Below are 27374 nucleotides of genomic sequence, written 5' to 3'. Positions count from 1 at the left end.
TAGAAACATGCATTTTGAGTATTTGGCTGATTTACATCTCCAAATGATAAACGACTCGGTTGAGCTATCATTTGTGACCAGGTCGCTGCTGAAAAAGAGCTGTATAGCTTAGTGGGCCTTACCTGCTAAAAAAAAAGTTGATAGTTTTTAAATAGATTTAGGGTTCAACTGTATCAGATGCACTCGCATATTAAGTGTATCTTACACACTTTACGTAACACGCATTTTAAATAGTTTATACGTTATACCAACAAAAGACTGAATATGAATGTGGTGCTGACTGGGAAAATTATTGATAACAGAAGCTGGGGAAGACAGCGAATTAAGAACCAAATCAATGAGCAATTGTGTTAATCTGGGAGTAGTGTCTGTTGCAAAAGTTCTCGAGCAAATACCATGGGCAGAGTGGCACGGATGGAAGACCACAATCGCCAACATCTTTGAGAAAGGACACGGCACATGGAGAAATGCATTGTACAATGTTTACAATGTGTTCGTGCGCATTTTATTACGGGTTATACACTGCACATCATTTTTCTGCAGGATACTTAACGTAGATTGTTCTATCATGTTCATGATTTCTTGCATTGAATCTACTTTACTTTTTTATTAACCTACCCAGGTTTGGTTAAGTGGAAATTCCTGATAGCTGGTGGCAGCATATCCAGGGTTTTACCCTCTGTCTGTATATACCGCACATACAGTATATACAAAAAAGCTTCAGTTTTCAATCTGTCCTCATGACCGTTCGTCACATCTTTTACTCGAGTAAATTTCACGCTATAGACTCCAGCGAGGCCTCATTATGACCGAAAGAATACAGGGGAGCCGAGATTGATTCTGACCTATGTATGACATGACCTTTGGCCAGGGTAAAAAAAACTGCCGGTAACCACGTGATTTTCAAGAGCTGTGCATAGCCTGCTGGTTGCTGGTGCACCATTGCGTTTTGTGAATTCCACGCCTAGTTGCAAGGGATGCGAATTGGATTAAACCATTTCTGATTTAGGATTTTCAAATTCCAATTTCGAATGAATGTATAATTTTCTTTAGAGGGATTTTTTTTGGGATCGTTTTCATTATATCCTCTTGTAAAGTGTCATCGTGATAACAATAGCAGCAGAACCCGCTGGCATGTGACCCCGATTTTTTGTCTGGGGGGAAAAAGAAAATAAGGAAAAAAAGTGATGTATTAATTGACGACATCACGACCAGGTTCCAGATCAATCTAAAAAAAGCATTATGACAACACAATTTCGGATCATTCTACATTTGATATAGAGATTTTTGCATATTTTTTTCTGATCGATTAAAAAAATGTGCACAGATCTCTATACATTTCAAGCCAATAATAATAATTCGTCTGTGCGTGAGTTGGTCTCAGTTGCAGCAGAGGCCACATAAACTACCAGGATGAAACTACCCTAATATTTAAATGCCACCCCAATTTTCTTTTTTACTTTAGCTGCTGCGTTAATTTTTTTTCATGTTCCGGTGATATGGAATCATATTGCATGACCGGTATTATTTACGGAGAGGAGCGAAATGCATTTGGTCACCAGGTCGTGGAGGGTGGCTGGGCGGTCCGCAGAAATGTTTGCATCGGCTGAGCGTTCCGGCAGGCGACGCCTAACGTTTGAGAACCGCCGCCTTGGAGGGCATCCAGACAAACCGGCCGGACGTCGTGGAAGGGGGATTGAGAAGTGGCCACACACCCGCTCATGACTGCCGGGTGAACAGGGGCGGTGTACGGGAGCGGCGTTTAACTTCCCACCCCCCCGCCCCCCCGTGCGTCGCACAGGAGCACAGCACCCAGTGTACCAACAGCGCGTCCACCGCTGTCGCAAACGCGTCGATGGCAAATCAATCCATCCGACGAGGGGGCCAGTGTGGTGACGAAGCACATATTCGCCCGTGCCTACGTTTATTCATCCGCTCACCTCCACCCTGAAATACCTCGTTTGTGGGTCGCGCAATAATCCCGAAGGACCGTGTACTCATTCTCTGCGATATTGACGATTTCGTCTTTTGTGTTTGTTGTTGTTGCTGCTGCTTCTATGCTCAAGCATTTCCACGGATCTCCCGTGTGAACATAGCCGGGCAAACTGGCTAAACGGGACCACCACCATCATCGTCATCATCCGCGCGTAACAGATAAAAGTAACTCAGACGCTAAACCACGCTTGCCTTTTGAATCGTAACATGGTTCCAGCCACACTGTGCACGTCGGGGGGGAGCGGAGGGGTGGGGGCTGTGCTACTATTAAATATGATTAACTATTAACTATTTTTTATTTTACCGGGTAAGGGCCACTGAGCTATTTAGCTCTTTATTTGTAAGCGACCTGGCTATAGCAAATGTTAATTCAACGAACGTGGCTTATCGCTTGGAATGTATCGTGGCCAATTACTCCAAACACATCATGGGACCGACTTTGCCAGCAACAAAATATGAGAATAGGGTTTCCCCCTTTTTTCTGGCAACAAAACAGCCGTGTCAAGATGTTAAAACACAGAACTGAAACCTTTTACAAGGAATCATGTCTGCATTAACCACAATACTTGTGGTCACAATGCAAACAAACATACTCCCTGTAAAAGGTTCCAGTTTGGTGTTTTAGCATCCTAACACCTGGTTTGTTGCCAGAAAAAAATGGGAAAAACCTATTCTCATCCTCTAAACGCGTTGTTTCTAAACGCGTTGTTTCTAAAAGCGGAGGAGCCGGAGGAAACCCCGTGGTCTGGAATGAACCCACGACCTACTGCATACCAGGCGAGGGAGATAACATCTCCTAGCCACTGATGATGATGATGATGAGAGAGAGACACGTAAACTCCAAATACACAGCAGGCGTCCACGGTCTGGAATGAACCCACGAACCTCCTGCATACCAGGCGAGGGAGATAACCTCTCGCCAAAGCGGCACCCCAACTAACGCTTGCTTGTGTGTGTGTGTTTACCTTTCTCTGTCCCGTAGAAGTGCCTCAGATTCAACCCGAACGCGACCATCTGGGTGGCCAAGCAGCGCATTCTGTGCACGCTCACCCAGAGCCTGAAGGATGTCCTGAACTACGGCCTCTTCCAGCCGGCCTACAACGGGCGGGAGGGAAAGTTTCTGGACGAGGAGCGGCTGCTGCGCGAATACCCGCAGCCGGTGCACACGGGAATCCCGTACCTCGAGGTACGGAACTATTCCCCCTCCCCAACCCCCCCCCCCGCCACCGCTCCACTCCCCCCCCCCCCCCCCCCGTATCTTCCCCTCTCCCCCGCTCCGCCAACTCTCAATCAATCGATGCAATAAAGTAGGCATCGATGCAACTTTACAGCGGAACGGGAACGGTACAGGGGGCGTAGAAGCAACGAGGAACGACACATCGTTTGGGTCTTTCGGTCAAGTCACGTAGATAGGTTCGAAGAAAAAAAACTAAAAAAACTACGACGTTTCGATCGTAACACGAGCGGTCGTCATCATTTAAAAAATATATGTTATTTGAACCTATCTACGTGACTTTACCGAAAGACCCAAAGAATATGAATTCCCGTAGTCACGAAAGCCTTAAGTCAAGATTTAAGGACCGACACGTCACGAGGGTCGCCGTCAACGGTTGAGCGTTTAAAGGTCCAATGATGATAATTCGATTCTTGCGCGCGCTGGCAGCAAATGTGTCCAGGAGATAAGTGCCAATGTCGAGGAGCGATAGCCACGGCGGGAGGGCTTCAGGAGATAGTGCGTGTGGTTTAGCTATTCCCCCTCCATTGGAGGAGCGCAGACTCGCAGTGTGGGTTCCACTGTGTGGGTCCATAGGTTGGGTTGCATGGCCCAAATCGCACCACTGTGGCTCGCGCTGTCAATTTTCCGTTCGTGAAGGAGGTGTGCACGTTGGCCTGTTGATGTTCTGGTGCGCTTGATGGTTCCACCGGTGTCTTCGATGCATGATAATAATCATTAGCGTGGATAATTTTCCACATTTTTGGTATTCCCCGCTGGCATTCGTACAGCGCAAGGCCATCGCAAACGAAGGCACTGTGACACAGACGGAAGTTTCGCAGTCAGAGGGCGAAGTTGCTGTGTGTGTAAAATCACAATTGGGTTAATTTTTGTGGGTATTTTTTGGGGAGAGTGGGCGAATTTTATGCCGGCACACAACGTCGGGCCGCTCGCTCCGAATGTCACTGGGGGATCTTCAACCTACACCAGTCAAATTTTGATTTAAATCTTTCGTGACTGCAGGGATTCATATTCTTGGTTCTTTCGGTAAAGTCACCACGTAGAAGGGAAACGATAAAATAATAAAAAATATAATAAAATAATGATAAAATTATCACGATGTTTCGACTGCAACACAAGCAATCATCATCAGGTGTGAAAACCACAGCAAGAAAATTTGAAAAAAGTGGCGGTTATACTACACCAGTCAGTTAACGACCTAGCCTGGGTTCGATCCCGACCCTGACGATGCCTGCTGTATATTTGGAGTTCGCGTGTCTCTTTCTCCCCGTGGTCACGTGGATTTTTCTCCGACTCCTCCGGTGTTCCCCTCCACATTTAAAAGCGTGCGCTGTGGAGTATTCAGCTGCTAAATATTTCCACACGACGGTAATCCACTTCGTTCAGCTATCATTTGTGACACCTATAGGTGGCTTCCGCAAAAGGGCTACACAGTTCAGTGGGCCCTTGCTCTGGTAAAAGAACAACAACAAAAAAAGCTTAACGGTAGTTTAGTTAATGCACCTGGCAGTGATAACCAGATGAGCCTGCCGGATTCAAGCCACGAATCTCGGCAACAAGACGGCGAACGCCCTGACGCTGGGCCACGTCACCATGCATATCGCCTCAACGAAAACCGAGAAATGTCGCGTGTTCCTTTCAACGCACTCTGCGGTACTTTCTGTGCCGCTGTTTCAAAGAATGTCTTGTCCTTCAACGGCAGTTTTGTTCAAAGCATTAGCACCCAAAACGTTCAGGGAAAGTGAAAATGAGCGCATTGAATAAGCGCGCCCCCATGCTCCATTGCTCTGTGCGATTTAACATCCGAAAACGTAGAACGTTTAAGAGCAAGAAACTCGCTAAAGATGTAATTTATTTTACCCAGCGGGCAATCTGCTGGAGAGAATCATCGTCGGACACCGTAGTCGGAGGTTTAGTAAAAAAATAAACGGTACACACCATGTAGAATTGTCATCGGACGGGAGGGAACATTCGCCTATTTTTTATCGGCGTGTTTTTTTCCCTGTGACTCTTTCCTCCTGAGAGGACATTCATACCTACGCGATCTAATCCAAAAAACCTTTATTATGAACACGTAACATGTGATGATTGTGTGCTGCGTATTACAACGTAACGCACTCATATGCAAGACTTGAAGAATAAATTTTGACTTTAAAAACTTTCGTGGCTGCAGGAATTCATCTTCTACGGTTCTTTCGGTAAAGTCACGTAGGTAGAAAAATAAAACAAAATTAAAAAAAATATATATCACGACATGTCGCTCTCTCGCTAGTTCAGCAGTTCCACTGATGGATTATAATTTTTTTTCCGACTGAGGACGACCGCTTGTGTTGCGATCGAAACGTCGTGATTTATTTTATTTTATAACCTACGTGACTTTACCGAAAGAACCAAAGAGTTTGCCCTTTGTTGTTATTCCTCTCCTCCCTCCTCCCATTTCCCCCTCCACATCTAAATCTTCATATTTGCCGCGTTGCGTGAGATCCCTGCTTGGCTAGGGGCAAGCAGGAATGGATGGACCGCGTTATTTTTTTGACTACCCTGTTTCCGGAACTTGTCGGCCGCGCACCGTCGGGCTCGCAATTTTGTTGCCATAACAACAATAATAATAATACAAATAAAGGGAAAACCTCCACCAACTTTGCAGAAAAAGTAACCGCGTGCTCAACAGCGGCAAAAAAAAATAATAAACGCACGCACGCACGCAAATTTGTCGCGTGGCTATGACTGCCGCGACACTTTTCAGAGGCTGACGACGTTGGACCCCGTTCAGGCCGCGCTGTCGGCTGCACCGAGCTGCGGTTGACGCGCACGCATAGCCCGCAGCTGAGGCGTTGCGGCCACGCCTTGGGTTGGTGCAGAGTGGCCAGCAAGCACGCCTCCTGAGTCTCCGACCGTGGTTTATAGTTATTTACTTATTTAACGAACAAACAAAACGCAAGCAACGCGTTTATCAATAACAGTGGCCTTAAATAGGGAAAAAATGTTTTTTATATATAATAGGCGACGTTTCAAGCAATGGTTCTTCTGCATGTCCCCCCTTTCTCCGTGTGCAATTAAGAAAAGGGGACATTTCCCAAAACGTCACACATTATAACAGGTCCCTGCAGGGTGGGCTGGTAGGAACATTGGAATTTTGCGCAATTTTATTTTTACACCCCAACAGCACGAGATTTCACTTCGTTAAAGTATTGAAAGGGGACGGACGGACGGACACATTAATCTATTGCAGGCTGGTACACTCAGTTTACAACTTCGTTCCTACCAGTATTATCTCCCTCTCTTCAGGCCACACTCGTCTAAAACGAGGACGCCGCTGCCAAAACGCAGCATCGCCGAACGATTTACTTGAGCGCACATTTACGTGACACCGGGGCATCTTCTTCCTGTTTTCCCCATGCAAAATAAATGTGTGTTTACACACAATTCGGGGAGGCGGCGCGTGTGCTCTCGTGCTAACCACGCTCGCCCACTTGCTCGCGCGCGCGCACACACACACACACTCGATTTCACAATTAAGTGTCTCTCTACTCTCGTTGATTGCTCTGTCACGCGGCCCGTGGATTTACGCGGTGACGTCGTGCCAAGGAGCCAATCTCATCTTCGATCTTGAACGCCACACCCCGACTTCGATCACTTTCCTTATCCCTTCGCCGCGTGAGTGGTGGAGCTCCGCGGGAAGTGTTCGATCCATTTCTGATTTTGGCGGCGGGGGGGGCGCGGTGGGGGAGTCTTTAACAATGGGATTCGCCGCGGTGGCGAAATGTTAACGACCTCGCCTCGCATACAGGAGGTCGTGGGTTCTATTCCCTTGGTGGTCGCGTGGATTTTTCTCCGGGCCCTCAGTTAGAATCGACGTCACGCGTTTAGAGCATTTGGCTGCTGTAAATTTCCAAGTGGTGATGATAAGGCCATGTCGCTTCTGAAAACGACCTATATAGCTCAGTGGGCCTTACTTGGTAAAAAAGGTGTATGGTTAAAATAATTTTATAATTGCAGAGTGCCGCTTGCCAATTAACGATGTAAGCCGTCAGTTGACTACAATGCTAAACGCTGGTCGTCATACAAGGAAATGTGTAGAGCCCTACGTCTAATGTCAATACAAATTAATAATTTCCATGTTGTCGAGAGCTTATAGCCGCAATAACTTTTGTGGATCTATACACTATACAGTACAGCAGCTCTTATGTCGATGGTGGTGTGTATTTGGGTGGTCTTTATTTAATTTTAGATCACGGTCCTTAATTGGTCCCTATTTTTGATTTAAAGCTTTTGTGACTGCAAGGATTAATATTCTTGGTTCTTTCGGTAAAGGCACGTAGAAGGGATACAATAAAATAATAAAAATATAAAACAATAACATTCTCACGACGTTTCGACTGCAACACAAGCAATCATCATCAGGTGTGAAAACCACAACAAGAAAATGTGATTTTATTTGAAACCGCCACTTTTTTCAATTTTTCTTGCTGTGGTTTTCACACCTCATGATGATTGCTTGTGTTGCAGTCGAAACGTCGTGAGAATTTTACTGTTTTATATTTTATTATTGTATTGTTTCCCTTCTACGTGACTTTACCGAAAGAACCAAGAATATGGTCCTTACTTCTTTTAATTTTACTTAATTATTATTTTATTCTAGATCATGATCCTTACTTGGGACCATGATAGCGACCCCCTAAACACCTTTCGATTCGGTAAAAAAATATATATATATCCCTTTTATGCGTACGTTAACAACAAGAAACAATGCCATAACAAATCGTACTTTAAATTTTGATTTAAAGCTTTCGTGACTGCAGTAATTCATATTCTTAGTTTTTTCGGTAAAGTCACGTTGAAGAGAAACAACAAAATAATAAAATATATATTATTATTTTATGAATAAATCGTACTTTGACAATTAAGGACGGTGCGATCGTTTTACATTTCAAAAGGTCACAAAAGGGGGCATTGTGGTGTGACCACCACGGTCACATCCAATTCTTTAAAACAAATATCTTCCGCTTAACCAACCCGTTGCCAGTTTTAACAACAACCAAACACATACAGGGTGTTAAAAATTTGCAACAACACCACGAGGAACGTGCTGCCGCCTCCGGGGCTCTGGAGACCACCTGGAGAAGATTCCAGGCCATTAACATTGCATTTGTTATCACGTTACAGCGTATTATTTTCCGTTATTTTTCCATTAAAAACGATCGTCCCATATAAGTGTTAACATTTTTTTTGCACCACCCTGTAAATCCAATGTTTGTGCTATATGAAGATGGACCGTTGCCCGAAGCGTCGCCTACTTTACACATGTTCTCTCAAAGCCCACGGCTCTCCTGACGAATGCGTTTGAGTTTCTTTGATTCTGTTAACTGTGCTCGGGCACCACTGCCAACGCAGCAACAGCAGCAGCGTAGCGACCCATCGAATCATTTACCATTTTTAATGCCGACCATCACTTCTACGCTGCTGGAGCCCACCTCTCCATCACACTCTCAGATCCAGGCTTCAATGCGATCTCCCCTTCGATTTGGTTCTAATTTCCTCCAGCTGAAGGTGTTGCCAAGACGGAAGCGCTCCTCGGTTGGTGAAAAGGGTCCACACTCTCAGCACAGACCCCACTTTGAGCACGCACCGGCTACGAGACCCTGACATTATTACGCTGGCAGAGATTGTGCAAGAGTGTCGAGTTGGCATTGATCCCGAGCACTAATTCTCTTCCCACTTAATCTCACCTCTACGCATATCTGTGAAACACTCAAACCCTCAGACAGCAGTGAGATGGCCCGGGGTCAGAATCGGAACCAGAATATTTATTTATACTGGCAGAATCCGATGAGCTATAAAGCTCTTTTTCACAGCTGTCCAGTAGGGGCAGGTCAGAACGTTACAACAACAAACAGTACAAAAAAAACACGATGGGAGTGCAAAGTATAGGAAAGGTAAACAAATCACTTACAAATATATATACAAATAAAACGAAACAATTTTTCATCTTACCAGGTAAAGCCCACTGAACTATCAGCTTCTTTTGCAAAAGCGTCCTGGCCACAAAAGCTGGCTCAACGAAGTGGCTCATCATGTGGAAGTTTACAGCAGCAAAGTAATCTAAATAATATGTGAGCTGCACGTTGACACTTTTCGGTTTAATCTCCTTGTATGCGTATTGTATTTTCTCTGGATGCAATACACAAAAATGTATTGACCAAAGTGTACCAATGCAGGACCCTCCTGAAAATAGTGCAATTGAGATTCAGGAGAGTGTTTTTTTTTCCCCACAAGTCAATTACTGGATTTCTTAAATAACAAAATTGAAAGACAAAACAAAACCAAAGGTCCCCCGTATAGCCTGTAACAAACTGTTGGGGCAAGTGCTGTTAGCGGGCACCTATGAAAGGCTGGCACAGGACACGAGAGGGTGGGTGACCAACACCACGCCCGGCCGTCTTTGTCTCCCTCGTGGCGAAGTTTACACACCGCATTTTGAGGCTGAGTCGACCTAGGTGAGGCCCAGGACCGGTTCAGATAATCGTCACTGGTTCTTGGCCCGTGAGCGGGAATCGAACCCGGGTGGCCGTGTTCGTGGCGCAGCGTAGCGCTGACCGCGACACTACCGCTCCCCACGCGCAACGAATTGCATGGTTAATTGCCGTAAACTCTGCAACGTAAGGATCAAAGGCGGCATCATTTTTATTCTGCAATACACGCGGGGCCTCTTTGCATGCCCAAGTGATAATGATGACACGTTGTGCAAAAGTATTGCCGCAGACAGGCGTCGAGCCCACCGCTCGGCAAAGCTGCTCTGTCGGCGAAGAAGCTCCTGCTGCACCACGTGTGGACGTCAAAGTGGAAATTAGATGACAATATATCCGCAGTCGTTTTGTGTAAAAAAAAAATGTCTGAAAATATTCAAACTACCCAAACCATTTCCTCCGACACTTATAATTGCGCCCAGGGTCTGCTCGCCTTTACTTTACGGCCGGCGTGGTTCCTAAGTGGACTGCGCAGACCACTTTTTTTATATATCTGGGAAATGTCTGAGCCAGCGTTTGGAAACGTTATTGGAGCTCGTGTCACGCTGTTGCTCCTCCCTGGCTCGTAGGACGCTGAGTAATAGTTGACTCCTTCCCCGGTGTTTGCGGATGCCATTCGCGCAGTGGAAAACTCGTCCATCTCTTCATATAACCCACGGGGGGGTGCCACTAGCTTGTCTGCGGGGTGCCCTCGTCCGCGAGGCTTCCACTCTGATTTTTAGCAGTGGCCCATCGCGGTTCTCACCGCTTGTTGCGGAGGTTCGCGATTTTAATCCGGCAGGGCCCGCCCCTGGCCATTCCTGCGGCCTCTCTGTGTGCTAACCGTGAAAAAAATATATCTTTAAACCAAACACCACGCGCCCGTCCGCTTCACAGCGGCCGTTAAATATCCCCTGACGTCGTCACGAAAGACGAGTGGGCCGCAGTGTGCTGGCGTCGTGATCCACATTTTTCCAAAATTCGAAAGAAAAAAAAAACCGGCCCGCAGGAGTGCCCACACTTTGACCCACCGCACGGCCACCTGCCCAACGACCGCCAGTTGAAGCCGTGTACGCCGCTGGGTAGACAGAGAGCGACGGAGGGGATTGAAGGAACACACGCCACCGTTTCAACCGCCGCATTGGCGCGACGAGACGGCGACCTCTTTTGTTTGCACGGCGCAGCGGTGGCTAGGAGATGTTAACTCCATCGCCTGCTATGCAGGAGGTCGTGGGGTTCGATCCGGACCCTGATGCCTGCTGTATGTTTGGAGTTTGCGGTGTGTCTCTCTCTCTCTCTCCCATCATCATCACGATGGCTAGGAGATGTTAACTCCATCGCCTGCTATGTAGGAAGTCGTGGGGTTCGATCCGGACCCTGATGCCTGCTGTATGTTTGGAGTTTGCGGTGTGTGTCTCTCTCTCTCATCATCATCACGATGGCTAGGAGATGTTAACTCCATCGCCTGCTATGCAGGAGGTCGTGGGGTTCGATCCCGACCCTGACGCCCTCTATGTGTTTGGAGTTTGCGGTGTCTTTCTTTCTCCCCGTGGTCGCGTGGATTTTTCTATGGGGTCCTCCGGTTTTTTCCCTCCACATTTAGAATCAACATCAGGCGTTTTCGGTATTTGGCTGCTGAAAAAAAAGGTCACGTGATAAACCACTTCGTGAGAGTAGTCATTTGTGGTCAGGTGGCTTCTGAAAAAGAGCTCTATAGCTCAGTGGGCCCTTACCTGGTAGAAAATAAATAGATAAAACTGTTTATAGTTTTGGATCAGCATGTCCACTGTTCCATCCGTTACAACAGCAGCACCATCCCAGTGCCTAGACGTCACGACGCACGACCTTTGATCATCGTGCAGGGCTGTTGTGTATATGACATTTATTGGACCCGAAGTACCTTAAACATAAGGCGCATAAAATAATCAAATCAGTAGAAGTCCTTGTTCACGCCAACTATAACATCATTACATTACTGGTTTAGTGTCAAAAGCAACGCTCTCAAATACCTACAATTCAGCTTTAGCTAAGCACAACGAATTGGCAATCACAATTGATGATCATGCTGCCCGCAACAATGCTGACCCTTCGTGCCAGGCTCGCCATTCCACCCGTCACTCGCCTTGCCCACTCGCGCAGGGCTATACTTTAAAAATACGACAGCCTTGTGTCCGCGGTCCAGAGGTTCTTCATCCGCTCCGACCTCCTCTTGCGTTACGGCTGGCTGAATAGCAATCGCAAAGATCCATGTCCGAGTTTGAAAGCCGCGTGGCAGCTGCAGGTGAGGCTAATTGAACCGTCGTTGCTGCTGCTGCTGCTTCTGACTCCATTGAATCTTCAACACTAGCAGCGGGTTTACAATGTGGGTCCTGGGTTTTAGTTTGACAAGTTTGCTATTCCGGCCTCGCGTTGATGACGTTTAAAGTTCGCGTTTGGAAGAAGAAAAAAAACAACAACCCTTAAACGGGTGGACCCACGTGAAGGTTGTCAACTCTGACCCCTGTCCACGGGTAATCTGGTTGTCAAACACAGACTTGTTGTTGAAATGTTCACAACCATGCACGCTTCCACTGTTGCTGCTGCTACCCACGTCATACATGGGTGATGACATGCAACCGTCATGACATTCCGTGTAACATGCAAACCCCGTGTCTTGCAGTTCCGCTACAAGAGACGGCTGTACAGAAACTACATCGATGAAAGACAACTCTCGAAACTCCACACGAAGGTAAACATTCATTTGACGTTGAACACTTTCACGTTTTTACCTTCCCTGATTGCTCGTATAGCCAATGAGAATGTTGAGTACTAAAACATATATATGTATTCATGCGCTGTTGCTCAGCCATGTTTCATTCTAATTAGATCTGCACGGGATGTGTGTCCACATCCCAAGCCACGTTGCCAGCCTGAAGCTACATCTGTGTTTAACTTAACGCACGCACACGTGCACATGTTAGTTTCCGTCAGAACAGAAATTGCAACCATATATTGAGATTGGCACCTCTGGCAATGCCCCTTCCTCAAAGCACATGTTTATTGGCTTGTGGTGTTTTAGTAGGATGTGCTTTGAAAAAGGGCCATTACCTAAAACGTCACTTATTCAGAATCATAATCACAATATTTATTTATACTGGAGGAATCCGATGAGCGATAACACTCTTTTTCACAGATATCCAGCAGGGGTGGGTAAGATCGCTACAACAACAAACAATACAAATACTCTCGTATATTCTGTCATTTTGGGGGCAGTGTTAATGAAAGTGTTACGTTTCTTTGCTTGTTAATTGTGCACCAACTTGGAAAGAACTCACTGCCAATCCGAGACCACATCTATCAAGGCTTGGAGTGAGGTTTGCGGCACCGCGAATGCTCTAGCCCAGCGTTCTTCATGGCAAGGCCCCGCTGTACCACTGGCGGCCCTCCTGGTGGCCTTTAGTGCGGCCCCTCACTGCGGCCCCCCAACACAAGACGCAAATAGTGACAACACCAACCCCCCCCATCATCATCGTGCTGCTGCTGCTGTCAAACCCAACAATGGTTTCAAATGCGCGGCGGTCCTCACACTGCTGATGTCCTATCGGTGAAAGTGGCACTCCCCTGAAAATTAATGAAGAACACTGCACTGTATTATACGCTATACACTACGCCCCACACTACACTATACACTACACTATACACTACGCTTGACACTACACGATACACTACGCTGCACACTAAACCGGCGTTCTTCATTGCAAGGCCCATGGGCCACTCTCGGCCCTCCTGGTGGCCTTTAGTGCGGCCCGCTGACGTGTGACGCCTCCGACACAAGACACAAATAGTGACAACACCACCTACCACCATCATCATCATCGTCGTCATCATTGTCGTGCTGCTGTCAAACCCCCAACGATGGTTTCAAATGTGCGGCAGCCCTCACACTGACGATGTTTCATCGTCGGCGAAAGTGGCCTCCCCGCTGTGAAAATTAGTGAAGAACGCCGCTCTAGGTCACCTCCCCGTGGGCAAGGATACGTGGGGGGGGGGGGCCGTAGCTCCTTGCGGATTTATGGCAAGGTTTGTGCCTCGCGCCAAAGAGCCTCCCCATCGGGAAGTCGACAGCGTGGTGGCGCGCAAGGCCAGGAGCGAAGTAAGCAAAAGTGCCGGGCTCTAAGCAGCGTAAGTGGGGGACGGTGGAGGGGGTGGGGTGGGGGGGGCCTTGTGGAGTCACTAAGCAAAATGTATAGATAGACCGAAAATGCCAGCCAAAACTTAGATCCTAATAAACATATATATAAAAAAAGCCGATGGACGTTAAAATATCATTCATCTGCCTCATCTCCGTATTCATCTTCTTTGGTTCTTTCGGTAAAGTCACGTAGAATGAGAATAAAATAATAAAATAACACAATTCATCTCCGTATTGTTTGACCCTAACTCTAACCTTAGGTTTCTTCCGTCGAACTCGGTACATCGCGTCCCCTTGTCTGCACCTGTTTCCTTTCACCGCATCTCTATCTCATCCGTGTATCTCTCTCTTCCCTCATCTCATTACACCTCTATCGTTTGCCCGCATTTCTCCCATCTCGCTGCATCGCTATCTCTCGTCTATATCCCTTCTAGTTATCTCACGAGGGGTTTGTAAATTGAAACGGGCGGCGGTGGTGGGGAGGGGAGCGCTTGAGGATAGGGCCCTAAAATATATTTTTCCGCTTATCTTACATAGACTTATATAGCGCCTTAATCCAAGGCGATTTACAGCAATGATAACATTGTACATGCGGTGATAGTGGTTAAAATAAAGAGTGGGGGGTTATTATTAAAAGTGGAGGTGTGGTTATGGTGATAGGAGGACGGGTGGGAGTGGTTAAGGAGGAGTTGGAGTAGTGGTAGGGTTTGGGGTAGTAATTGGTGTTGGGGTAGTGATAGGGGTTGCGGTAGTGATAGGGGTTGGGGTAGTGGTAGGAGTTGGGGTAGTGGTAGGCGTTGGGGTAGTAATTGGGGTTGGGGTAGTGATAGGGGTTGGGGTAGTGATAGGGTTTGGGGTAGTGATAGGGGTTGGGGTAGTGATAGGGGTTGGGGTAGTGATAGGGGTTGGGGTAGTGATAGGGGTTGGGGTAGTGGTAGGGGTGGTGGTAGTTCTAGGGGTTGGGGTAGTAATTGGGGTTGGGGTAGTGGTAGGGGTTGGGGTAGTAGTAGGGGTTGCAGTAGTGATAGGGGTTGGGGTAGTGGTAGGGGTTGGGGTAGTGATAGGAGTTGGGGTAATGATAGGGGTTCGGATAGTGGTAGGGGTTGGGGTAGTGGTAGAGGTTGGGGTAGTGATAGGGGTTGGGGTAGTGATAGGGGTTGGGGTAGTTGTTGGGGTTGGGGTAGTGGTAGGGGTTGCGGTAGTGATAGCGGTTGGGGTAGTGATAGGGGTTGGCGTAGTGATAGGGGTTGGAGTAGTGGCAGGGGTTGGGGTAGTGGTAGGGGTTGGGGTAGTTATAGGGGTTGGAGTAGTGATAGGGGTTGGGGTAGTGATAGGGGTTGGGGTAGTGATAGGGGTTGGGGTAGTGATAGGGGTTGGGGTAGTAATAGGGGTTGGGGTAGTGATAGGGGTTGGGGTAGTGATAGGGGTTGGGGTAGTGATAGGGGTTGGGGTAGTAATAGGGGTAGTGATAGGGGTTGGGGTAGTGATAGGGGTAGGGGTAGTGATAGGGGTTGGGGTAGTGATAGGGGTAGGGGTAGTGATAGGGGTTGGGGTAGTGTTAGGGGTTGGGGTCGTGATAGGGGTAGTGATAGGGGTTGGGGTAGTTATAGGGGTTGGGGTAGTGATAGGGGTTGGGGTAGTGATTGGAGTTGGGGTAGTGATAAGAGTTGGGGTAGTGATAGGAGTTGGGGTAGTGATAGAGGTTGGGGTTGGGGTAGTGATAGGAGTAGGGGTAGTGATAGGAGTTGGGGTAGTGATAGGGGTTGGGGTAGTGATAGGGGTTGGGGTCGTGATAGGGGTTGGGGTAGTGATAGGGGTTGGGGTAGTGATAGGAGTTGGGGTAGTGATAGGAGTTGGGGTAGTGATAGAGGTTGGGGTTGGGGTAGTGATAGGAGTAGGGGTAGTGATAGGGGTTTGGGTCGTGATAGGGGTTGGGGTAGTGATAGAAGTTGGGGTAGTGATAGGAGTTGGGGTAGTGATAGGGGTTGGGGTAGTGATAGAGGTTGGGGTAGTGATAGGGGTTGGGGTAGTGATAGGAGTTGGGGTAGTGATAGGAGTTGGGGTAGTGATAGGGGTTGGGGTCGTGATAGGGGTTGGGGTAGTGATAGGAGTTGGGGTAGTGATAGGAGTTGGGGTTGGGGTCGTGATAGGTGTTGGGGTAGTGATAGGGGTTGGAGTAGTGATAGAGGTTGGGGTAGTGATAGGGGTTGGGGTCGTGATAGGGGTTGGGGTAGTGATAAGGGTTGGGGTAGTAATTGGGGTTGGGGTAGTGATAGGAGTTGGGGTAGTGATAGAATTTAGGGTAGTGATAGGAGTTGGGGTAGTGATAGGGGTTGGGGTTATGATAGAGGTTGGGGTAGTGATAGGAGTTGGGGTAGTGATTGGGGTTATGATAGGGGTAGTGATAGAGGTTGGGGTAGTGATAGGAGTTGGGGTAGTGATAGAGGTTGGGGTAGTGATAGGAGTTGGGGTAGTGATAGAGGTTGGGGTAGTGATAGGAGTTGGGGTAGTGATAGAGGTTGGGGTAGTGATATGAGTTGGGGTAGTGATAGAGGTTGGGGTAGTGATAGGAGTTGGGGTAGTGATTGGGGTTATGATAGGGGTAGTGATAGAGGTTGGGGTAGTGATAGGAGTTGGGGTAGTGATAGAGGTTGGGGTTGGGGTAGTGATAGGAGTAGGGGTAGTGATAGGAGTTGGGGTAGTGATAGGGGTTGGGGTAGTGATAGGGGTTGGGGTCGTGATAGGGGTTGGGGTAGTGATAGGGGTTGGGGTAGTGATAGGAGTTGGGGTAGTGATAGGAGTTGGGGTAGTGATAGAGGTTGGGGTTGGGGTAGTGATAGGAGTAGGGGTAGTGATAGGGGTTTGGGTCGTGATAGGGGTTGGGGTAGTGATAGAAGTTGGGGTAGTGATAGGAGTTGGGGTAGTGATAGGGGTTGGGGTAGTGATAGAGGTTGGGGTAGTGATAGAAGTTGGGGTAGTGATAGGAGTTGGGGTAGTGATAGGGGTTGGGGTAGTGATAGAGGTTGGGGTAGTGATAGGGGTTGGGGTAGTGATAGGAGTTGGGGTAGTGATAGGAATTGGGGTAGTGATAGGGGTTGGGGTCGTGATAGGGGTTGGGGTAGTGATAGGAGTTGGGGTAGTGATAGGAGTTGGGGTTGGGGTCGTGATAGGGGTTGGGGTAGTGATAGGGGTTGGAGTAGTGATAGAGGTTGGGGTAGTGATAGGGGTTGGGGTCGTGATAGGGGTTGGGGTAGTGATAAGGGTTGGGGTAGTAATTGGGGTTGGGGTAGTGATAGGAGTTGGGGTAGTGATAGAATTTGGGGTAGTGATAGGAGTTGGGGTAGTGATAGGGGTTGGGGTTATGATAGAGGTTGGGGTAGTGATAGGAGTTGGGGTAGTGATTGGGGTTATGATAGGGGTAGTGATAGAGGTTGGGGTAGTGATAGGAGTTGGGGTAGTGATAGAGGTTGGGGTAGTGATAGGAGTTGGGGTAGTGATAGAGGTTGGGGTAGTGATAGGAGTTGGGGTAGTGATAGAGGTTGGGGTAGTGATATGAGTTGGGGTAGTGATAGAGGTTGGGGTAGTGATAGGAGTTGGGGTAGTGATTGGGGTTATGATAGGGGTAGTGATAGAGGTTGGGGTAGTGATAGGAGTTGGGGTAGTGATAGAGGTTGGGGTAGTGATAGGAGTTGGGGTAGTGATTGGGGTTTTGATAGTGGTAGGGGTATGCCTGGTCGTAGCTGGGACGCAGAGGCATGGAGCAGGGACGAGCGGTCAGGGGAGGCAGAGCCTCACCTGACATACTCCAATGAAAATAGCTGTTACGAAAAAAAATGAAGATTTTTCCACTGATCTGTGTTATAAATGTAATTTCTGTATGATTGCAATTAATTTTTATCGTCAAAATCGCCAAATTTGCGGAGCTTCGCTGCAAATACAGGAAGAGACGAGAGGTGAGGCAGCGGCGAGCTCAGCCTCCCCTCTGATTGCGCAACCCCTCAGGCACTGAATGGAGCGCGGGCAATAAGCGCGTGCCTGTTACTATCTCTCTGTATGCCACCAATGTAATGATTACATTGGTCAGCAATGATTACATTACACATTACACCAATGGTGACATTGGTGACATGTTTTGACTATAACAATTTTTGGAATCATACAGAAATGACATTTATAACACAGATCAGTGTAAATATCTTCATTTTTATTTTATTATGTTTTTTCTTTTCGTAACAGCTATTTTCATTGGAGTATGACAGGTGAGGCTCTGCCTCCTCTGTCCGCACGTCCCTGGCATGGAGTGGCAGGATGATGGGCTGGAGAGAAGAGGTGGGTTTTAAGGGAGGAACAGAAGCAGATTGCAGTGAAGATCAGAATCAGTATTCATCCTGGGGAAATCCGATGAGCTATTAAGCTCTTTTTTCACAGATGTCCAGCAGGGAGCACGGGGTCAGAAAGTTACAACAACAAACAATTGCAACAACAAAAAAAACGATCGGAGTGCAAAGCATAGGAAAGGAACATACAAAACACAAACAAAAACAAATACGTAAAATAGATTAAGTATATCGCGGTCATATTGCATCAGTGCAGATAATGGCTTTGCAGGGGGAGAGTTGGTTCCAGCGACAGGGAGCAAGATAGGGCCCCAATGACAGCGGCTCCACCTCTGGGTATAGACTCGGGCTGAACGATTTGGGGGAAAATATCTAATTGCGATTTTTCTGACAGATATTGCGATTGCGATTTGATTTGCGATTACATTTGTTTAAGTCAAGCTTCAGTTCAATATTCAGTGTGTAATAGATTTAAAACACGTGATGGAGCATTACCACACAATACCATCAAAATATGAACTGTTCGATATATTCTAATGCAAGGATGAGAACTTAAAATATATGAATTGCTTCGAACATGTATTTATTGAAATGTTTTAATTGAAATAGAACAATCAAACATAGAACAATTGTTAAGTTAAATAAATAAAGCTATAATAATAATAATAAAAATTGCAATAAGAAAGTAATAGCACTTTTCAAATCGCTAAAAATCGCAGCCTTTGCGATTTACTAATCACATTGATTTAAATTGCGATTTCGATTTTAAATCGATTAATCGTTCAGACCGAGTCTAGACCCTGGGCGGCCACTGTGTGGGGTCGGCAACTGGTAGTAAAAATACAAAAAATAAAGAGCCACAATGCACTGCGGTGAACACGTGCACACGAGACCGACGGTGCCTGACAAAGAACGTCACACGGAGCGGGCAGCCCTCAATGAGCCGCGTGTTTTTTTTTTTTGCCGAGCCCCCTCTGCTACGGATAAACGGCAAGCAAGGGCTGTTGTTTAAACCGAGGGCGTTTTGTGGGTCGCACGCACAAACGCGTGGCCAGCACCTTGCAGCTGCACGTGTCACCAATAACCTTTACCCAGGAGAAAGCGGAGAGCCCGTCGAGACGAGCCTCTTTCGGAAAGAGAGACTTCGGCCGGACAATTTGCTTGCTTTAACGTTGGTTTAACAAAAAAAAACGTTTAAAATTGATCGTAACAAAAATGAACTCGAGAGCGAGAGAAAAAAAATCCCGCCGCATTTTGAAACGGCAATAAGCCAAAATGCGCCTCCCCCCTTCCGCGTCGTTTCGCGAACTCGTCGCCGCCTTATAACTATCGACACACCGCTACTGCCCGATTTGCGTCGCCTCAACCCCCCGCATACTTAAAACGTCGCTGACGGCATCGTAGTCTCCCCATCCTTTCACCGTGCCCCGTCGCCTCTCAGCCTTCGCCCCTCCAGCCCTGTAAATCGCTTCGATCGACGTCGTTTCAGATAGTCGTCGCCCCTTTCAGGAACGCATCCCTCCCGACGTTAACCGGGGTATCACCGCTTCTTAATTTCCTCTTCTTCTAATTCGTATGGCGAATGTTGATGTAGAGAAACAACAAATCTATTTTTCGACGCTCAGGCGGTTGAGCCGGATACTGACGTCAGGAACAGCGGAGTCTATCGCTGTAAAGGTGCCTCCTTTGTGTGTTTATTTCTCTAATCGGGCATCGAGTCCCTTACACGCTCCCGTCGTCTGCCCCGGTCGACCGCAGTAGCACGCTGCCGGAGACTTTGTGCGTGGGAAAATGTCGAGCTCGAACAGGACGGTATAATTTTTAGGCAGCTTCGCGAGCTGGTTACGATAATTCCACCCTGGCGCTTCTCCCTCCTTAATCCTTCTGTCACGATGGTTCCGCGCTGACATATTTTTTTTTACGTAGATTTATTTTTTTCATTTTTTTCCAGCTTTTTTTTTTCTTTGAACGTTAAGGCGCCGCGATAATTGGCCCAAATTTCTGGTATGAAAATACCAATGTTCCACATTCGTTAAATGGAATCTTTTTTTGGTGATGTCGAAGTCGCGAAATGATTCCGCATGCCGCACCACGCACGGACTCAATTCTCCATCAGACACAGCGGTTCCGTACTCTGGAATTCCTATCTGCACATTGCCAAACTATCATCACCGTCCCCTCAATAGCTTCAAGCGTAGACCACGGGTCAGCCTTATCTACATAATGACACCTTGCCGATATTAACTATGTTAACCTATTTGTATTTTTTATTTTTAAATTATGTCTTAAAGCTATTTTATATTCGATATTTATTCAATTTTATATACTTCAGCCCCTTGGTGTTAGTTAGACTTTTAACCCTTATTATTATAGTAAGACTTGTTTAAAACTTATTTAAGATTTTAGATTCCTATATGTTGAATGTATGCACCATCCTGCCAAAGTAAATTCCGTGTCGGTGTGAACTTTCATGGCGAATAAAACCCTTTCTGATTCTGATTCTGATGAGCAAAACTACCCAGGAGTGTCCTCCATGGAGCCTGACTCTCACACACACTCACACATAGGCACACACAAAAACAAACGTGTTTTCTTTTTTACACTGAGTTAAACATTTTGTTTAATTGTAATTAGTATGCTTCGTTTAATTGATTGATGAATTGATTTTGTATAGACGTTGTTCTTTTTGTGTGTGTGTGGTTTTCATGTGAGCCCTCGTGGGTTTCCAACCTCACCTGCACACCTTTTTTTAAATCTTTTTATTTGTACGAATAAACAATACAATAAAATAATCAATACAATAAAATAATACAATGCCTGCTAAAGTTAAAACATGCACGCTTTCGAAACGACCTTTGTCACCTTCACTTCTCTCATCGTGATCCCGACAATGCAGCGTCACCTTGATGTCATCATTAATTGTCTTACAGTTGTAACATTCACTATGTAACCCCACTGCAAAAGTTGTGTTCCCTCCAATGATCAATGCATGTGCGCCTGCGTCTCTGCTTGTAGTCTTAGGCGTGTGGTACAGGTTCCACGCCCTCATAATGGGGACAAGTTGTATATTTCATTACAGGACAACCACTGACTTTTTTTGCAAAGCGGCACTCATTGTATTCGCAACACAAAACTATGGACCGCAGAGCAAACCACCAACGGAGGAGGAGGAGGAGGGGCAAAACTGACGAGAGCTCTCTCCTGAAGCCCTCTCGTCAAGCCTAGCAGACCTCGACATTGCCATTTAGCTTGTGGACATATTGCAGCCATCATCCGCAAGGAAGAGAAGAAGAATATAATTGAGTCTGCTAACCCCAGGGGGATGACGGACTAGGTCATCCCCGGGCAGGGTATTAACTCGTAAACTTCCAAGTCCCGAGCCAAGCGATCATAACCCACTGGAACTACACAAGTCAAGCACAATGCGAAATGTCGCCACTCAGCTGAGAGCGGATGTTATATATGTTTCATTTTTTTCTGTTTTTCACCAGCCTGAGGTCGCAAGGGTATGATTTTATATTGCTAATTGTAATTGGCCGTCAGGGGGAATTGTATTGGTAAATTACAAACTTTGTTTATATATCGCTGTGATATTCAAACATGGCCTTAAGTTCCATTCTCCTGGAACTGCGCTATAATAATTTACATGTATTTGTAAGGCGTTTTCCACTAATGTTTAAAGTTACCTGTAGGGATAGGGAAGCGAAACGCTTGTCTTGTTAATGGGTGCTACTCGACGGGATGTTCCTTTAAACAGAAGTGGGTTTTTGTTTGTTGCCTCCGTGTTTAATTGTCGCACTTAGGTCACTGTTTTCACTGGTTACACCACCACACTCTCGTGGCAACTAAATTCTCACGATGTTTTTTTGTTGTTGTTGCATATTGCCCCCCAGATTAATTGTTGTTGCGTCCTGTTCTCCTTTCTCTTTGGTTCTATTCGGTAAAGTCACGTAGGTGACTTTACCGAATAAGCTTAAAGGTCGCGGTCTGAGCTTAGCTGTGTTCACTCCAGCGCTGTCCTCGAGACAGTCTGGTTCCTTCACCTGATGAAGGCCGCTTGTGTTGTGGCCGAAACGTTGTGATTTTTTGTTGTTTTATTTTTTACCTACGTGACTTTACCGAATAGAACCAAAGAGTATGGATCCTTGCAGTCACGGAAGCTTCAAATCCTGTTCTCCTCTCGGATCTCTGGCAGAGCGGTATAACCCTTCGTTGGTTTAACACCTTACTAGTAGTAAGCTCTCGCGACCAATATTATCCATAAAAGAGGCTTTTTTGAGTTAGATCGCGTAAAAATAAAATGTGTTGTTAAACCGGCCACCACCCGACACAGCCAATTAGTAAGGTCTGTCACGTTAACAAAACGTAACAATTCGTTATTAGCGCAGCACACCGGTGTGTTGGAGACTAAATCCCACAACATTCACAATTCGAGTACGACGTTTCGTCGGTAATTACAACGAGCATCATCAGGCAACAGCCAGAGTTCATTATTATGGAGAACCCTTCGTGTTAGAGACCAGCCCACCGAAGTATATATCGCAGAGCTCAATCTTGGCAGTGACCTTCTGGTCCGCACACACAGTGAAGGGCGGCAACTTGTCATACGTAAACTCGAACAAAACAACAGCATCATACGGAGGGAAATGGTTAAGAAAATATAAATATATGCAAAAGAAAGGATAAATTATACTTTCTTTCGGTGGGCACTTGGATACGTTGGTTTTGAGGGAGCCTACTTGAGCTCAACTCATGCTACAGATTGCACGATAATCGTGATTACAAGGAATTCAATATGTAACAAACAAAAAAGTAAAAATATTGATAGATCAATGTGATTGTAGTGCATTTGCTTTATTCTTCACTTGCAATGCCCGTCATAATTTCATTGATTTAGAGGCACAAATGTGAGCTTCTGTTCATATGTTGAGTAAAAACATTTCCACTCAGAGGATATAATTGGTTTGCCATGGCATTTTATGCTATTTTCTCTAATGCATTTATGAAACGTGTCATTTTAAAAATTTTGGCTGCTATTATATTGTCAGCACAACAACTGGGGTACATTATTACAAACGTAAATTTTTCATGAAATGTTTTATTTTTTTACTTTCTAATGGGCCGACTTGGAAATTTGGTATGTAATCGAGGTTGCAATGGGCAGTCTGTTAGTCAGTCTGTGTTAGCCGCTGAGGGCATGACTGGTTTATTCATTAATTCCTGTTGCTCTCTGCCCGATGCCTACTTTAACGCGGGCAATATCGGCACCTAGAATGAAGACTGGTCGACCGATGATTGATTGATAGGACTTCTGTGCAGGGTGGAAGAGGTCAGTGTACTAGGATGGCACTCGGGAAGATCGACTCAAATCGAATGGTACCGCCTTGACACCCACGGGAAGGGAGTTTGGCAACACGTGTGTGACCCGCCAACCCCTCGTCCTCCACAGCGCTGGATTACACCACAACCCCCAAGGCTACATGCGCGCATAGCCGTGCAAAGGAGAGGTGTCCATACGCCCTGATGGAGTGAGCGGCGGGTTAGCTGGTCATCGGGCAATGACTTGCGGAAATATTGTACATAATGAAGGTGTTTTTGTTTGGGGCTAGATCGCGTAAATATATAAATGTGACGTTAAAACCCGCCACCACCCGACACGGCCAACTAGTAAGGGTTGTCACGTAAACAGAACGTGGCCAATTCGTCACTAGTACAGCACACCGGCGTGTTGGAGAGCCAAGTCACAACATTTTCAATCTGAGTACGACGTTTCGCCAGTAATTACAACTGGCTTCATCAGGCGACACATTTATATACACATTTGTATATTTACGCGATCTAACCCAAAAATCTCTATTATAGATATTGGTCGCGAAAGCCTACGTGTTAAACGGAAATATTGCAGGTAATAATTATGACGTTAAATTGATTGTGAGCTGAAACACGGTGGAGGAATTTCCAGCCCTGGCTCAGATTGTGTAAACTGGAGGGTGGCGCACTGCCTCAATGCTCATTTGAGTAAAGAGATCACTTTGATCGACGCCCGTCAATAGGGAAAGATTGTCGATTGGATCCCCCGATCGTGGTTGTAAGGGACGGCAGTCGTTTTGGAGGACGGGTGTCGTGTAGCACACTGCTCCGCCATTGCTTGGCAGGAGGTGGGGGGAGGGGGATGTGTTCGCTAATTTTGGCGATGACATTGCAACGCACGGGGGCACCCACACCTTTCGGAGGTGTGCGTGCACGCGCACCTCGGGGGGGTGGGGGGGGGGGTTAATTTTCATCTAAAAATGTTTTTAAGTCAATCAGAAATAACGGAGGTGAATTTTTGCCACTTACCTCCTTTTTCAACATTACCAACAAAAATGTTTTAAGATTTCCTCCAAGGGGTTATTTTCTTTCTCATTCTCCGTGTTCTTGCTGCTGCTGCTGCTGATAGTAACAATAATGATCGGCGGATAATGAGATGATTCACAGGATTTCCCCCAACTCTGCAGATAATGAGATGATTCACGGGATTTCCCCCCAACTCTGCGGATAACGGGAATTGTCCGTAACGGGACCACGAAGGAGACGAGTTTAACTTTAGAGTATTTTGGGGAATTCAGCTCCTCTCTCACCCGTGCATCTGCTAATCTTCCCACCTCCACGCTTTCTCGCTGAGCCCACGAGACAGCAAACCCACCCTCCTGTTCTGACATCTGGGAAACCAGGCCACGATTAGGAGAGAACACGCTCGGGTCACAGTACCATCTTTAGCTTCCCACCGTCAGTGGCTGGGGTCGCCTTGAAGCTGTGATGCTGTGGACCCCTTGGAGAGTCTAATAAGAACCCTGACAAAATTAATTATTAAGGTCGTTGGTAAAAGGTGCAATGCAGGAGACCTCCGTGGGGTGAAAAAATTACATCCTGAAGCAGAACATTAGTGCCGGATACAATCACAGTTTGCAAATGTGATAACTGGGTAACTGTGATCGTTACCCGTGTATCGAGAGTTAAACTTTAATTTGCAATTTTATTGAGGTACTCTGCATCATCTTGGCAGGGTCTCGGACTGCTTTTTTTCTCTCGTTGTTTTGCCGCCAAGCTCACGTTCAGTGTTGACAGATCGGCAGGAAGTTATGCACTTGTGGAATTTGTACTTATATATTTTATTTATTTCAGTGATTTGCTTCAACTTTTCTCTATTTTGCACTCCCTGGCGTGTTTTTTTATTATTATTTGTTGTTTGTAACTCGCTGACCCCCGTGCCCCCCCCTCCCCCCTCGACTGGACATCTGTAAACAAAAAGAGCTTCATCACTCATCGGATTTCTCCTGCAGTCTAAATAAAGATTCTGATTCTGTTTGCTGTCAAGGGGCCGTCCATAAATGACGTCACGCACCTAGGGGGGGGGGATCAGACATTTGTGACGAGGGGGGGGGGGTTGAGAAATGTGACGTCACATCAAAATGCGCAACTTTAAATAAATATAGACAACACGTTCTACTTAATTAAATATACTTTTTGAGCAATGTTTTCTCCTACAACATCAGAGTGCAGCGCCACATCAAATACGCACTACAATGACAATAGTTTAAAGCGATTTTAAGCATTTTTTTTGGGGGGGAGGCAGAGCTTTGTGACGTCATATTTGAGGGGGGTCTGACTTTTTGTGACGCCGTGTGACGAAGTGGGGGGGGGGGGTCAAAAATCGTCAAAAATCGCGTGACGTCATTTATGGACGGCCCCCGAATATCTACGAGTGGTTGCGTCCGAATAATACAGCCGCGTTTGTTTCGGCAGGTGAACCTTCGGAAGTTCATGGGCTACGTACAACACCTGTCGATAGAGAAAATCAAGAAGATGGTTGACCGAGGACTGGACCCAAATTTTCACGACCCTGACAGTGGTGGTAAGTGATGGCGGTTGTTTTACGAGGTAAAATGCTCACCGAGGAACGATCTTATATGATGTGGAACGATTGCGACACGTCATGCAGGCAAGCGATACTCATCAATTAATTGCAATTGATGCACACTCTCGTCATCGCCATCACGAGCTTTGACCATCGTTCAGCTACTGCTGGACGTAGGCCTCACTAAGTCATCACCACTCCTGAACTATTTTTTCATTTTACCAGGTAAGGCCCACTGAGCTACAGTATATAGCTCTGTTTCAGAAGTGTCCCGGCCACAATAAATAGCTAAACAAAGTGGCTTATCGCGTGGAAATTTATATCAGCCAAACGCACCTTCATTCTTCTACTTATGTATGTTGAACTTCTTCCCCCCGTGCCTCCGATTAGCACGCTTGGCTACGTACGGTGCAAAAGAACTCTAAAGTCCTTGCATACACACGCGCACGCGAATTCCATCGTCTGCTCCGCGAATGCCGCGTCGAGATTTTTGTTGTTGTTGTTGACGTGCGTGTCCACCGCTGTTGTGTCCCCCCCCCGCCCACCCCACCGTGGCAGAGTCTCCGCTCACCCTCGCCGCACAGCTGTGCAACAGCTCGGACGCGATCCGCACCCTGAAGACCGGCGGCGCTCACCTGGACTACCGAGCACGCGACGGGCTGACGGCCCTCCACAAGGCCGCCAGGGCCACCAACCCCGTCGCTCTCATGGTACGGTTGGCGACGGTGCGGTCGCGAAGCGGGCCCTCTCGACGGTGGTAATTGGTAAGAAAGGTTTTTGGGTTAGATCGCGTTTATTTATAAATGTGTCGTAACCCTCCACCACCCGACACGGCCAATCAAGCGAGGGCTTTACCATTCTGGCGAATTGCCCGATGATGCTGGATGTATTTACCAGCGAAACGTCGTACTCAAACTGTAAATGTGGATTCACTCTTCAACACACCGGTGGGCTAAAGTAGTGAACTATTTTGTCTTTTTGTCAACGCGACACTTTTTTTGCTGATTGTCCGTGTCGGGTGGTGGAGGGTTACGACACATTTATAAATAAACGCGATCTAACCCAAAAACCTTTATTATGAATAATATTGGTCGCGAAAGCCTACGTGTTAAACTGGCGGTAATTGGGTTTACACGAAAGCGGTCGTTCAGCGATTCGGCCGTTAGGCGAGTACGGGGAAAGACACGTTGAAGGCTTCGTTCGTTCCGATAGCATCGCAAGTTGCCCCTTGTTC

The 27374-nt window shown here is 46.8% G+C and overlaps 1 protein-coding gene across 4 annotated transcripts in view; it reads left to right on the top strand.

The window, feature by feature from the left end:
* Positions 1 to 27374, top strand: part of LOC116944325 (SH3 and multiple ankyrin repeat domains protein 2-like) — a 375705-nt gene that overhangs the window by 53865 nt on the left and 294466 nt on the right. For all 4 annotated transcript variants that reach the window (XR_012942522.1, XM_076068527.1, XM_076068526.1 and 1 more), the window contains exons 2-5: positions 2978 to 3181; positions 12395 to 12463; positions 26029 to 26137; positions 26699 to 26850. Coding sequence is in view for 3 of the 4 variants with exons in the window: in XM_076068527.1 (XP_075924642.1) it covers positions 2978 to 3181; positions 12395 to 12463; positions 26029 to 26137; positions 26699 to 26850 (534 nt within the window). In the remaining variant the exon portion in view is untranslated. The remainder of the gene's footprint in view (positions 1 to 2977; positions 3182 to 12394; positions 12464 to 26028; positions 26138 to 26698; positions 26851 to 27374) is intronic.

Source organism: Petromyzon marinus, chromosome 21, assembly GCF_048934315.1.
Source record: "Petromyzon marinus isolate PM22_M1 ecotype Great Lakes invasive population chromosome 21, UKy_Petmar_22M1.pri1.0, whole genome shotgun sequence".
NCBI classification, from domain to species: domain Eukaryota; kingdom Metazoa; phylum Chordata; class Hyperoartia; order Petromyzontiformes; family Petromyzontidae; genus Petromyzon; species Petromyzon marinus.
The sequence above is the reverse complement of the archived record's forward strand: the minus strand, read 5'-3'. Positions and strand labels throughout refer to the sequence as shown.